Below are 14,595 nucleotides of genomic sequence, written 5' to 3'. Positions count from 1 at the left end.
TGGCAGAGAGGCCACATTTTTAGTGACTTTAATAAAAAAGTCCAGTTTGAAGCAGTCTGCAAATTCTGAATTTGCCTTGTCAGATGATTATTGAAAACAGTTATATCTTATTTTTGTCATTGTTTCCTTAATGCTGGGTTACATTTTATAGAATTCATTATTCGTATTGTTGTTCAGGGAAGCTCACAGTCAAATTGAAAAGAGGCGTCGGGATAAAATGAACAGCTTTATTGATGAATTGGCTTCCTTGGTACCAACGTGCAATGCGATGTCCAGGAAATTAGATAAACTTACTGTGCTAAGGATGGCTGTTCAGCACATGAAAACATTACGAGGTGAGACCCCAGGTTTTATTGTCCTTTACGCCTTTGTCCACAGATGTACCACTCTTGCCTAGAATGTTCCTACGGCAAATGTTTATGACTTGCAAATGTGTCGCCTTGAGTAATATGCCTGTAATTTTCAGCAGTAGACATGATGCCCAATGAAGTGAATCAAGCTGCAGTTCCACAGCCTTTTATCCCAGAGGGTAGAGGCTGTGAACATGTCTCTGTGTGTGGTAGACTATGCACATATCAGAGAGGGCACCACTGATGCCCCATCTGTGTGCATGTAGTCAGACCCCATGCATACATGACTAACATCAGAAATCTAAGGGCACTGAGTGACCCAGAAAATTCAATCTCACGTTTAAGAGGAAAATCCATCATGGTTCCTCTGAAGAGTTACTGGTTCATGATTCTTGCTGCATTTTAATTGTCAGGAATGAACACTGACATAGTCATCTTCCTGGGATTATCCCAAACTGGCCAGACCCTTTATGGGAGAGGCAGTATTTTCCTTCTTCTCCGAGTGTGGTGAGGTTGAGAAAAGGAGGCAGAACTGTGGAAGTGACTTATCCAAACCACAGGAGAAATCTGAAGCATTATCAGCCTTTTAGTGAATGCTGTTCCTGGAATTTTCCACAGCTAGTCTTGGGCTATTTGAGGAAATTGGAAAATGGGCGCTCAGTCAGATCTCCAAGCCGTGTGGCAAAAGAACTGCATCTTTTTAGTTCTACAAGGCCACCAAAAATAAGACGTAGTGGGTATTGTCAAATATAATTGTTGTATCCTGTGCTTGGAGAATGGCATTTAAAAATTCATACTAGCTGAGATGGTAGAGACTAAACTATCAGCCGGTTTCTATTAGAAGAGTGCAAACTCCAGTTATCACAGAAGCGGGTGTGGATCAATAATCCGTGCTTGTTGGTTGACATGGAGGTCACAGACACATCCTGTTTACCTCCTCCCCCTTGGTACTTTGAATTGTTATGGACCTGTTTCATTTTATTTCTTCACTCTTCCACTCACCATTCTGCAGATTCCAAGTCACTTACTGCTGGCATTTTTCTCTGTTAAGTTATTGTTCTTCTGAAAGACGCCAGACTGACAGCCTTTTAAACACAAGTCTTATTCCATTCCAGGAGCTAGAGTTGCATTTACTGAAGTGATGCATTTCTCTGGGTTGCCAAGCTCATTTAGCTCACGAGCAGTGAAGGGGAGCTCACACTAAATGCCCTCTATAATATATTTACTCGGCCTGGCAGACTGGATGACTTCCCACATATGTAGAGTGGTGATTTGAGGGGCTGCTAGACAGCCCATTGAATATACATCTTGGGAGGAGGGAACTGCCCAGGTGCCTCAGGCAGTTCGCTTCTAGAGCTGCCTTCTCTCAGAAGCAGATTTGTAACTTCCTTCTATTAGCCTTGGTTTTCCTGGTGGTGACAAAAGCACGCTCGTTCAGTCTCCTGTGAGCAACAGTATTCTCTTTTCAGTGGAATTCTCTTTGGTATTACAGGGTTCTGTTCAAAACCAGGTCTTGCCTTATCTCAGTTAAGGAAAAAGATGGTCAAATTTAAATCTCTGGTGGTAGGTTCGAGGCAGTGAAGTAAAATGAGACATTATCTGAATACAAAGTGAGCCAACTCTTTCTCTTTCCCCCCTAAGGTGCCACCAATCCATACACGGAAGCAAACTACAAACCAACTTTTCTGTCAGATGATGAATTGAAACACCTCATCCTCAGGGTATGTTGCAATTACGGGCTGTTTTACACACACTTATTTTTACTGATTTCAGGGTTAAGTCCCAGGATGTGGGAATTTGATGTCTGAACCCTGAACCGTTCCTAGGCCACTTCCTCTTTATCTTCTTGCTTGGACAGGCCTCACATTCCTTCTGAGACCTCCCTCCCCTTCTGCCCTTCTTAGCAAAAATGCAAGGTCTGTGCTACTGTGGTTTTAAATCAGAAGAGGCAGGACTTGGTTAAAAATAGGCGGTAGCTAAGAACCACATTCCTGCACAAAGATTTTAGAAAGGGACTGACACTGAACAATTGAGAATTTCTCTGATTCTCACTTAACCAGTAGCACAAAAGCATCCACCAAAATCTTTACACCAGAATCCCGTCCAAATAGCAAAACTTCCCAAGACTCCATGATCCAGCGAGGAAAGTAAATGGAGGAGGTGTTGCTGCGCATGCTTGACTGGAGCTCCTCGGTCTCTGCGAGAGGCAGTTGAGGCCGCGCCATGGGAACGCGGCCTTCCGCAGAATTGGGTCTGCCCGGGGCTCCAGGGTGTGTTCCCGGCAAGAGTCAGTGGAAGGGAAAGAAATGGAATTCAGAAACATTCCTGTCGATCTGTGGACCACCCCTCTCAGGGCATAGTTACTCAGACCCAACTCTGCCCTCACCTGCATTCCTTTCCAACAGATGTCCTTGTTCTCAGAGGATGCTTGCTGAAGTTGCAGACAGAAACTGTCTGCCGCATATCCAGAGAAACCACCAGGGCTTCCTGGGCATGTGACCTCGGCAGTCACCCAGGCCCAGGCTTGGCTTTCGTGCTCTGCTATTGCCGTTTTGAACATCATAATTTTTTTTATCTTTATTGTTGAAAGTATTACATATGTCCCCTTCTCTCCCCCCCCCCCCATTGACCCTTTCTATCCCATCCCACCCTCCATCTCAGGCCTTCACCACACTATTGTCTGTGTCCATGGGTTATGCATAGAATTTCCTTGATCTCTTCCTACCCATCCACCCATCCCCACCTTCCCTCTGAGATTCGGCATGAACATCATAATTTTTGTACAAGAGTCCCTGCGTTTTCATTTTGTACAGAGCCTTACAAATTATGTGGCTGATCTTCATTGCCATATTGGTAATATGACATTTTTAAGGAAAAATGTAGGAATCCCTTTCCACGTCCCGCGTGGTCCAGGGTTCCGGTTCAGGGTTCGAGTTCTGGAGAAGGGCCGCACACAAATGAATGGAGACTTGAAGAAATTCAATTTGGCAAAATGGGGGGCCAGGTGGTAGTCCACCTCTAGTGGGAGAACTACTCACTGCTCTGGCCCTGCCATCCCTTTTATTGAGGTTTTGGGGAAAAACATCTTAGGCAAGATAAACAGAAATTTACATGTAGCCCTTAGGCAGGAGATAAATAGAAACTTACATATAGCCCTTAGGCAGGAAATGACAGAAACTTACATGGGACAAACAAAGGTGGAGGCTGCTTCAGCTAACAATGTAAACAACTAAAGGGTGAGTGGTTAGAGCAATTAAGGTTGTTGACCAGCCTTCCTGGCTTCCTGTCAACATCTCTCTTTTAGTGAAACTGATTTGTTTCCGGCAGAAAAAAATAATTGTATATATAATACGTTATATATAAAATAAGCTCCTTTTATAGTGACAAATGCTTAGTAATTTTCTTGTTGCTGCTTTTCTAAATAACTTCAGATGTCCAAACTTATCAGGGTATGAAACAAGGATTTTAATGCTATTCAAGCTAAATACTTCATCTTGGTCTTGCCTTTCTGCTCTTCTGTTTCATACAACATCAGTGATGATCTGTCTTCTCCAGTGAAACTTTCCTTTCTTCTCTGGTGCATTTCAGTGGCTGCGAAGTCCTGTCTAATCCCTTGCCCATTCCAGGTACCCCGTCCCCAGGAATTGGCTTCAACAGAAGCAAGGACCATTCAGACTGTTTCGAACAGTTTGGCAGCAGGAACTGGACTTCTGCTTCTCCTTACAAAGCTGACTAACTGCCTGCCTCCCTAAGTGCTTTCCGAGTACCTTTAATGAACGGTGTGTCAGGCAGCAGTCGGCCTGGGCTGTTTATAATCCCTAGATACCCTGCTTCCCCATGATTTGAAAAGTAGGCAGACCCTCCCAGGCTCTGGATTACCTGTTAACATCATCCTCCAGAAGCGAGCCAGCCTTTTTCCTGAGTCCCCATAGCGCTCAGGTGTCCTCACCCCTCTGCTCCTGAGTCTCCTCACCCCACGCCTTCCCCTGATGGTGTCATCTGCCCAGTGAAGCAGGGTCAGATGCACTGAGCCTCCCTCACACTGATTTAGTCACTGGCCTTTGGAGAACCAGGTGTCAGGATGCCACAGTCACCTTCATAGGCACCTTGGGTGCCTCATCACTTCATCAATGCAAAGCCTCAAAGTACTTACCCGGTTGGAAATGATTGTGTGCAAGGCAAATGAGAAGTTATTAATACCCTGTTTTGTTTTGTTTTTGCTGAATGAGGCTTCCAGCGGATGGTGCTTGCAAAGTCTCTTCCCCTTCACCGTCATTCCTTGCCCTGGACCCACTCAGAGGCCTAACTTAGGAAAGGGTCATCCTGGCTTCCTCCCAGCTGGATGGCCCACTGGCTTCTCTCACAGCCATTGCGATTGTTCCCCTTCTCATTTACTCCTTTCACCCCAGCACCAGTGCACGCACCATTCTTTAACCTCCGGCGCATGAATTCATTTTCTCGTTCCTTGAATTAAGCTGTATCCCAAAGGTCCTTTTGTGGAAAAGAGAATGGAGTTCCTCTATATTTTTCCCAAGAACAGGCTGAGAGCTAGTGAATAAAGCAATATTGACCCACTGTGTATTAGAACTGCAGGGAGTGAGTAAAGAGCAAGTCCCCGAGAGATTGGGTTAGATTCCGGGCAGTAGAGATACCCCAGCAGGAGCTGAGCAGTCTGTCCATCTGAAAAGAGGGTCTAGGAATCGTGCTCACATATGAAACCGTCTAAGCTCTCGGATACTGCAGCTTTGGTAGTTACCCGCTTCAGTGTCTCTAACAAATACTGTCCTGTCACTACACCTGTCCTTATTGGCACTTTAGATTTTTACTTGTATGTAAAGCAAAGAAGTAAGAAGCGTCTAAGGGGAAATTTTTGCTTTGCTTTTCTTATCTCACTTAGGAACAAACAGCCTAGCCCTGGGTCAGAGGATATTTGAGAGCATTAGCTTTCAATCCTGCATACATTAGAGTCATTTTGGGGCAGAAGTGGGGATTGAAACAGTACCAATGTTGCAGCCCTACTCCAAATGTCAGCATAAAACAAAACAAAAACCACTGTCCCAGTGCCCTCCAAAAACGGAGCCGTTCAAGTCGCAAACAGATGTAGCCAAGATCGGAGAAGGGGTTCCAAACTTAGACATCCTTCCAATATCACACTCTGTGATTCTGCGTAGAGTTGTTTTAATTAGAGCCATAACATATGACTTCTCAGGACCATAATGCAATCAAAGGAACATTGTTACGCTGAATTCGGCTTTGAAACAATTTAATAATTGGACTTTTCCCTCTAATCATTAGATGACATAGATGATATAGATCTGCCTTGGAGAGAATCTTGTTTTTTATAGGACATTTGCTTTAAGCATCCTGTTCTCAGCGAACCTGTGAAATTGTCCATGAGAGCAGTCCTGTGCTTTGGTTACTTAGAACACAGATCTTTATTTGCTATCAGAGTGATTACAGTCATGTTTTTTGAAGTGTGATAAATTGATTATCCATTTCTCCTAATTAGGCAGCAGATGGATTTTTGTTTGTCGTAGGATGTGACCGAGGGAAGATACTCTTTGTCTCAGAGTCTGTCTTCAAGATCCTCAACTACAGCCAGGTATTGCTCATGCCCTGTTGGCAGTGGGCAGCCGCCCAGCAGCCAAAAAGGTCTCCCCACTTTGCAGAATAATTATAGCATACAAGTCACATGTGAAATGCTTATATTGTCCTCCCACCAATCCTTCTTCCAGAAAATTCTTTACTTGCTACCAGAGAAATTAATTTAAACTTAGAAAAATCTTTTAACATATGTATGATCCATGTTTCACCATTTGAAAGATTTGACTCTGATCTCAGCAGCAGCTTTCTAACTCTTATTGCTGCAAAAAAAATACCCCACAGCAGCGGGGCAGAGGTGGAGGATGAGGGCCCAGGGAGAGGGGCAGGCAGACCATACCATACCAGAGAACAGGGAAATGGAACCCACCCGTGCTGTGCTTTCAGTGATGTGCCACTTATTAGCGCTGCTGCACCTCAGCTTCCTCTAAAACCTGGTTGTAATGATCCAGACCCTCTGTGAATGTTTGTAGGATCAAGTAATAACAGTTATGGAAGCTTCTAGAGCTCAGTTATTCACCTGTTGTGTCCCTAGAGGTTTTATTCACTCATTCATTCATTCTGTCACTTGCGGAATGCTGGTGTTTGCATGAACACTGGATTAGGCAGAATCAGAGTCAAAATAACACTTGTATGAATTAGAATTAAAGTAAATTTCATGCTTTGCAAATATTTTACTCGTTTTAGTCTTACAAGACAGTTATCTCTTCTAACAGAATAGGCTATGGAAGCATTCAGTGTGACGCAACTTGCTTAGGAACGGAGAGGCTTAAAGGATCGAGAGGCAGAGCCCATGCCCTACAGCCCTCCCCCAGGGATCTCAGAAGGGACTTTGTGGGCATCAGAAATAAAAAAGAATGCACAGATTCTTGCCTTCAAGGAATGTGAACTGTTTATGTAATTGGGCCCTTTTTCCCTCCTGTGTTATCAGCACCAACCTCCCAATGTCCATATCTAGACAAAGTACACTTGTGTGCAAGTTCTCATATGAAATGGTTGAAATTGTCATGCTTAAAATACAAAACAAAGGGAAAGCACTTAGATAATTTCTACTCTACATGCTGTTGACTTGTCCTTTTTGATATTTCATCCACACAGAATGATCTGATTGGCCAGAGTTTGTTTGACTACCTGCATCCTAAAGACATTGCCAAAGTCAAGGAGCAGCTCTCCTCCTCTGACACCGCCCCCCGGGAGCGCCTCATCGATGCGAAAAGTGAGTAGAGAAGGCTGCTGCTTCCTCAGCGCCGTGCAGCTGCACACCAGCGACCGCAGAACGCATTCAGTTAAGAGTATGGGCCCCTTCTCTTCCCTCCTGTCTTTGGCAAAACGGAATTATGTACATCCTTTTGTGTTTGTTTTGTTTTACATAAAGAAGAAAACACTGGATGTCCAAATTCATTAAGAGGAAAAACAACTACTTTGATTTTATTCTTTCTGATTTTTAGTCTTTTTTAAAAATATATTTTTTATTTATTTCAGAGAGGAAGGAGGAGAGAGAGAAACATCAATGATGAGAGAGAATCATTGAACAACTACCTCCTGTATGCCCCATGCTGGGGTCGAGCCTGCAACCCGGGCATGTGCCCTGACTGGGAATTGAACCGTGACCTTCTGGTTCATAGGTCAACACTCAACCACTGAGCACACCGGGCCAAACTGATTTTCAGTTTTTTGTTTTTTTTTAAGAATCTGGAAATTCCCCAAGGAATTCAGAATCAGTTATATGCCCCTAAGTTTAAAGGTCTCACACCAAGTTGATTTGTTTCTCCCCCAAAGTAATCATTTCTGTTTATCTGAGTTGTATACATGCAGCCTCACAAAAGTAAGACAACTTGAAATGAAATAGAGCTAGTTTTCTTTGACTATAGTCGTTCCTCTTTAGATTGGCTCCCCTTCCTGGCTTCCTTCTTGCAGCAGTGGAACCACTGTGCACACTCCCCTAGCTTCCTGTTCCTGCATCCCCTCCTGTGCCTCCTGTGTGAGGGTCTGTAGTTCTCTTCTCCTTTAGACCCAGGGAAGGCTGTGCACTACAGCAATTAAGAGTCTGGCTTTGGAGTCAGATTGCCAGGCTCACATCCTGGTTTCACCATCGATAGCTGTGTGGCCTTGAGCAAGTTACTTAACCTCTCTGTGCCTCAGCCGCCTCATCTGCAAAATAGTACCATAGTCTTTGAGTTATTTTGAGGATTAAGCATGTTACTATACATAAAGCATATGGGACAGTTCCTGGCATGTCTTGGCCCAGTGCAGTCATGGCCTAACCAGTTTCCTGCTTCCAAGCCCCCCATTTTAATTCCTGGAGGGAAATACCACCAGAGGAATCTCCTTTAAACTATCCTTTTCATTAAGGCACTCCTCTTCTTACTAAAAGTGCAATGTAATTTCCGCAACTTGTTGTCCTTTATAGTCTGGCCCTTGCAACGTTTTAGTGACCTGAAGAGAAAGAGATGAATGGTGTTTGGCCCCTACCTTAGAGGTTCTTACCAGATAGTCCTGGAGACAAGGAGTTAGACAGCTCCCTGCATAATAGGTACAGCCACAGAAGTAGTGCCAGGCAGAGAGAGCGGATGATTAATTCTCATGTGGGCACCGGGACAGGCATCTCCGCGTAGGTGACAACTGTGGTGCGTTTGAAAATATGAATTGATGTTTGCTGGGTGAGAAAGTGGGGAAGAGAGCAGAGGAAATGATTTGTGGGTGGGTGCAGAGGTGTGGCACCCGCCATGTGGCTGCTTGATGCTGGAAAAAAAATATGCATGGGTGGGGGAGGGCTGGGATACAAAGGCCCCTCCAAGGTGGGGACACAGGGAGGGGCTCTGAGCCAGGTGGGGCAGACCTCTCCATTGTGGGGACTTAGGGAGGGGCTCTGACCAGGTGGGACCGGCTCGGATTGGCATTCTGGGAAGATCGGAGGCGGCAGTGTGGGAGGGAGGTTGCAGGAGGTGAGACCAGGAGGAGCCCTGGGCAACAGCCTTTGCCCTGACCCCCGTGGTGGTCAGTGGGCACGTGTTGCCCCAACAGGATCTGCAGCAGCAGCTTCTGCAGTGACAAGTAGCCGGTGTTTCTGTCAAGGTCACAGTCACGCTCCCCCCCCCCCCCCCCAAGACTCCAATTCAGTTGGTTTAACACAGCACAGTCCAATGGAAACATAAATGCAGAGTCACATTTGTGATCAAAAATAGTAAAAATAAATGTAAAACTAGTTGTAATACTAGATTTTATTTAACCGAATAAATCCAAAATGAGATCTTTTACCTTTTTTAGTTCTAAGTCTTTGAAATCCTGTGTGGATTCGCACAGCACACCCCGCCAGCATGCCTGCACTTCAGGTGTGCAACAGCTGCACGAGCTGGTGGCTGCAGAACTGGACAGCACAGACCTAAGTGGGGTCCAGGGATCTGGACTGAGAGGTTAAGAGTGTTCTGCTTCATCCTTCCCACTTCAGCATCTAAATCTTGCCCATCCTTCAAGTCCTAGCCCATGTTCTTCCTCCCCTGGGAAGCACAGGTTGGCACTAATCATACATCACCCTGTGTTTTCATGATGAACTTTCATTTCCCCTTTTCAGCCGTGAGCTCCTGCGGACAGGAACCCTGTGCTGTTTCTTTTTATCCCTCAGAGCACCCTGTCCATTCCTCCAGGGGCTGCATTCCACGTGACCTTGAAACATTACTAGACCACACACCTACCCGTATGCCATCTTTTAAGACCTATCCTGAGGAGAAATGTTGTTCTCATGTCACCGCTATAAGCAGGGAGGCAGGAAAGAAAAGGCTTTCTTCAAGGTCACATTCCCCTCCTGACAGACAACACTACTCTCAGTTTATCACGTTTTGTGTATTGATTTGCAGCTGGACTCCCAGTTAAAACAGATATAACCCCTGGGCCATCTCGGTTATGTTCTGGAGCACGGCGTTCTTTCTTCTGTAGGATGAAGTGTAACAGGCCTTCAGTAAAGGTTGAAGACAAGGAGTTCCCCTCCACCTGCTCAAAGAAAAAAGGTAACCATTTCACAGTTCTGTCGCCTCCTGTCCCAGGTGATGCTCGCTTCTACACGGGAGCGCTCAGCAGGTTGTTGGCTCAGCGTCTCCCCGCTGGCCAGAGTGGCAGGTCCCAGGACTGCAGCCAGGACCCCACTGCCCGCTACCTACCACGTGGGAGACGGGGGGTGGGGGGTGGGACAGAGAGAGCTGGAAGCCCTGATGGGCTGTCAGGGCGACAGAGTCGTGGGAAGGCTTCCTCTGCTTACATTCTGCTTGTTGTCATTGGATGGGAAGATACTCCCATCCACAATTTCTAACTGCCTCTTGAGCAACCCGCGCATCCATCAAAACTATTCTTGCTGAATTCATCAGTGACCTTCGTGCTAAATGCAAAGGTCACTTTTCATTTTTCTGCCATCTTACAGGGTTCTCTTCCTCAGATTCCATGAAACCCCATTCTCATCTCCCCACCCTCAGCCACTCCAGCCTCTCTTCCTAGTTCCTATTGCGGGATCCTCATCTGTCTGAGGCCACCTTCTCTTTTCTGTATCTGCTCCATCCAGAGGTGATCCCTTAGCTTTCAATATCATTTATATGTCAATAACTTCCAAGTTTATATTTCTAGCCCATACTTCTCTTTTGAACTCCAGATCCATAAATTAACTGCTTATTAAATCTACCTGCTTAGATATCTAAAGGGCATCTCTAAACATGATAGATGTGAAAGTAACCACCTGAGCTTCTCCTTGATATAAAGAGCAGCAGAAAACTAATAATAAAGCAAAATGTAAACCGCCATCCACCTAGTTGCACATACTAGAAGCCTGAGATGTACCCTCTCGCCCCATTTCACCCCACCCGTCACAAAGCCCTGCCACAGTAAATTCCTTCTGCAGAAGGTATTCGAAATGTTTATCCACGTTCACCACTATCCCTAGATCCAGGCTGCGCTCAGCTCTCCCCCCTCTTTGTAAAGTAGGCCCCGCACACCTCCAGAAAGGCCTTTTTAAAATGGAAATCTGATCAGTTCCCACTTCAAACCCTTGGCTGTTCCCATTGCCCTTGAAGAAAAGTTAAATCCTTAACAGGCTTTGGTTTCTACAGTTCCCAGTCACTAGCACAGACCTGATGCTTGGTACACACTCCAAGGATTTTATGGTTGAAACCCAAGGTGCTCCACACTTCCTATGTCCCAAAGTGAAATCTTTTCTTCTCTCTCCAGCACATAACTCTCTTCCCTGAGTCAGTGGACTGTTCCAGCAGCCACTCAATCTAAAAAATTCTGAGTTATCTTCATTTGCTTTCTTTCATCCCAAATACTTGGATAATCATACCAAATCCCAGGAATTCTCAGCAGTTTCTCCCACGTCCTCCCGGCCGCCTCCTCAGGGCACTGCCCAGCACAGCCCTCACCTCTTGCTGTGATTCTCTTCCTCCTGGTTTCCTCTTCCAGTTCACCTGTCACTCTGCTTCTAGAGCCTCCAAACCCTGATTTGATTTTGCTGTTTCTCCACTTAAATCCCGTTGGGAGCTCTTCATTTCCTAACATAAAAGACCAGCACAATTGTTAGCAAAGAATCCAAGGCCCCACCTGCCTTTCCAGCTGCACCCCCAGCCCCTCCCTTTCACTGAACCACGCAGAGCTCCGTGCTGTTTCTCATACCGGATATGCTCTGTGCCGTTGTCCATCCTCAGCCTTTGCACATCCTCGACCTTGAGCCAGTGCCCATCCTTCTTGATCTGCCTCCACATTGTGTTTCTGGGCAGCCTTCCTTTCCCCAGGTGGACTCATACCTCTCCTTTGGTTTAACCAGCTCGACTAAACACACATGACACTGGGTGATAGTTCCTTTTCAGCCTTCCTTTCTCACCGGATGCTCACCTTTGGAGAGGAAGGCCTTGTTTGCAATGTTTTGACTCCCTGCCAACATCCCAGCCCACCAAAGGCTGCCCATGCCTCCGTCCCCCAAAGCCAACTGCCACTAACCATGGACTTTGCTTTCTAGCAGATCGAAAAAGCTTCTGCACAATCCACAGCACCGGCTATTTGAAAAGCTGGCCACCCACAAAGATGGGGCTGGACGAAGACAACGAGCCGGACAACGAGGGGTGTAATCTCAGCTGCCTTGTCGCGATAGGACGGCTGCATTCTCACGTGGTTCCACAACCGGTGAACGGGGAAATCAGGGTGAAGTCTATGGAATATGTTTCTCGGCATGCCATCGACGGGAAGTTTGTTTTTGTAGACCAGAGGTGAGCGTCTGCATGTTACTCTTGAATAATGATGGGGGAGTTCAAACCCGAGTAAAGCAGAGACAACTGGGCAATGAGCTGGCTTTCCTAAGAATAAAGCGAGAGGAAGTGATGGGGATCGCTGCTAAAAACTGAGGTCCATAAGTTTGTCACCGTAAATGCAGAGATTTCCTCTCATTCTTGGCATGTGGAGACAGTTAAGTAGGTGGTTTGATGCCTGTGGCCAGAGAACCCCTAGGCACAGCACATGTGGATGTTCCTGGACCACTCTGTGATGGGAATTCGGGAACTAGGACTTAGAAAATAGTATCCAGTCCTGAGGCTACTGGTAATCTCATGTGACTACTCAAGTTTTAATTTAATCAATTAAAATTAAATTAAACTCTTCAGGCTCACTAGCCACATTTCAAGTACTCAGTAGCCACATGTGGCTGGTGGCTCAGGTATGGAATGTTCCCATCATCACAGAAGGTCCCGGTGGACAGCGCTGATTGTCCATCTCGTCGTTTATGGAGGAGGACTGAGGCCCAGCCTGGAGCCTGGCTTCCTCCAGGACTCGCACTAGTTGGTAGTAGACCTGGGCTGCGGGCCCAGCGGTCTCAGGTTTCCCACTGCCCTCTGCTGCCCGTTAAGAACATTCACAGGCTAGTCCTTTCCAGGCTCCTGCAAAGTCACTCAATTCGGGGAAAGAAGACATTTTCCAAGGTCCTGAGAGCTCCTGCTGCTGGACCTTCTGGTGTTTGGTTTTCCTGATAAAAAGTAGGCAGTGAAATGGAGAAGTTTTGCACTGGGGTGTAGATTTCTACCACATTTTTATCTAACTAATAATAGTTACCATTTTTCAAACCTCCCAAAGCTTGATTACTTGTTATAACAACCCCTTTGAAAGGCTTTTTTCTCTCTGTTTTTATAACTTTAGTGTAATTCAGTTGCATGAAATACATATATATATATATGAACAAGGTCAAAGCTGGGAGATTTTCAGAGAGCTTACTCTGTCATATATACATACATGTGTCATGTATACATGTATACACATATATGTACACTAGTAGCCCGTTTGCACGAAGATTCGTGCAATAGACCTTCATTCACCTGGCTGCCTGCACCAGTTTTCTGCCGACACCGGGGACCCAGGCCTTGGCTGTGGCCACCACCTTCTGCCTTCTTTCAGGGTTGGGGCTTGGCCCCGGGCGGTGGCCTTGGGCTCGGCCGCACCCAACATCCCTGCTAAGGATCGCAGGAGCCGACCCCCAGTGGTTTCCTGCGATCCGTGCAGGCTCCCCGCTGGTGCCCAAGGCCGGGAAAGCCTCCGCCCGAGGCTTTCCCAGCCTTGGGCTCGGCCGCACCCAGCGTCCCTGCTACGGATCGTTGGAGCCGACCCCCTGGTCGTTGCCTGCGATTCGTGCAGGCTCCCTGCTGGTACCCAAGCCCGGGAACGCCCAAGGCTTTCCCGGCCTTGGGCTCCACCACACCCCAACGTCCCTGCAATGGTTTCCTGGTGGGTGTGGTTGGTGGGGGTGGTTTGGTTGGTGGGCGTGGCTTGGGCATAGCGAAGTTGCGGTCAATTTGCATATTTGTCTATTATAAGGTAAGATATAAATAAAATCTCCACAGAGTAATCTCCTGGCTTTTTTTTTTTTTAAATATTCCCTTCCAGGGCAACAGCTATTTTGGCATATTTACCACAAGAACTTCTAGGCACATCATGTTATGAATATTTTCACCAAGATGACATAGGCCATCTCGCAGAATGTCACAGGCAAGGTAAGCCGGCTGCACAGAGGACATTAAGTTTTCATGCCCCCGCTTCTGCACTGGTCCACATGGTCTTCCGGGAAATCTGCTGCAGTGCTGTGGAGTCAGCCAGCCCAGGAGTCTCAAGGCCAAGAATCTGTGAGGAGAGGAGGCTGGTGGTCCGGCCCTGTTCATCCCCTACAGAACCCAGCCCTGCCCGCCCAGCCGTTTCTGGACAGAGGTCCGGCTGATTTCCAGAGGGCATCCCTTATTCACAGGATCCACCTGGACCCGTAAAGATTTAGTGCGGCCCAACAGTTCTAATTCTCTTTTTCAAAAACCCTGCGCTGCTGTCTGTCTTTTCCTCTTCATTAATGGCGCGGCCACGTATGCAGCCTCCTCAGAAAGAAACCCGTATTGACCCTTCCTTTACTGTCCACCAGATCGGTTCATTCACCTCACACATGAATGTCCACAGAGGACCCTTTTGCCACCTCCATGTCCTGGTTAGGGCCCTTGTGCCCACCTTTTATTTGCGAGAGCCTTCTGCTCCCAGTCCATCTTCCGTCCATAATTAACCCATTTCTGTTCTGGTAGACCAAGCCTGATAATGTCCCATTCTTGCTTAAAACCCGCCTTTACACTCAAGGCCAAATGCCCTTGATAGG

The 14,595-nt window shown here is 46.6% G+C and overlaps 1 protein-coding gene across 6 annotated transcripts in view; it reads left to right on the top strand.

Annotated features, from left to right (window-relative positions):
* Positions 1 to 14,595, top strand: part of BMAL1 (basic helix-loop-helix ARNT like 1) — a 106,619-nt gene that overhangs the window by 77,309 nt on the left and 14,715 nt on the right. For 3 of the 6 annotated variants that reach the window (XM_079787736.1, XM_079787731.1, XM_079787733.1), the window contains 7 exons: positions 178 to 335; positions 1,992 to 2,071; positions 5,860 to 5,952; positions 7,050 to 7,167; positions 9,806 to 9,955; positions 11,944 to 12,190; positions 13,851 to 13,957. In XM_079787736.1, the coding sequence (XP_079643862.1) occupies positions 178 to 335; positions 1,992 to 2,071; positions 5,860 to 5,952; positions 7,050 to 7,167; positions 9,806 to 9,955; positions 11,944 to 12,190; positions 13,851 to 13,957 (953 nt within the window). Of the gene's footprint in view, positions 1 to 177; positions 336 to 1,991; positions 2,072 to 5,859; positions 5,953 to 7,049; positions 7,168 to 9,805; positions 9,956 to 11,943; positions 12,191 to 13,850; positions 13,958 to 14,595 lie in introns of those variants that run through there. The other 3 variants (XM_079787732.1, XM_079787734.1, XM_079787735.1) reach the window with 2 other exon arrangements.

The sequence above is a fragment of the Cnephaeus nilssonii genome, assembly GCF_951640355.1.
Source record: "Cnephaeus nilssonii genome assembly, chromosome: 13".
Lineage (NCBI taxonomy): Eukaryota > Metazoa > Chordata > Mammalia > Chiroptera > Vespertilionidae > Cnephaeus > Cnephaeus nilssonii.
This window is presented reverse-complemented; position numbering and strand designations above follow the sequence as displayed.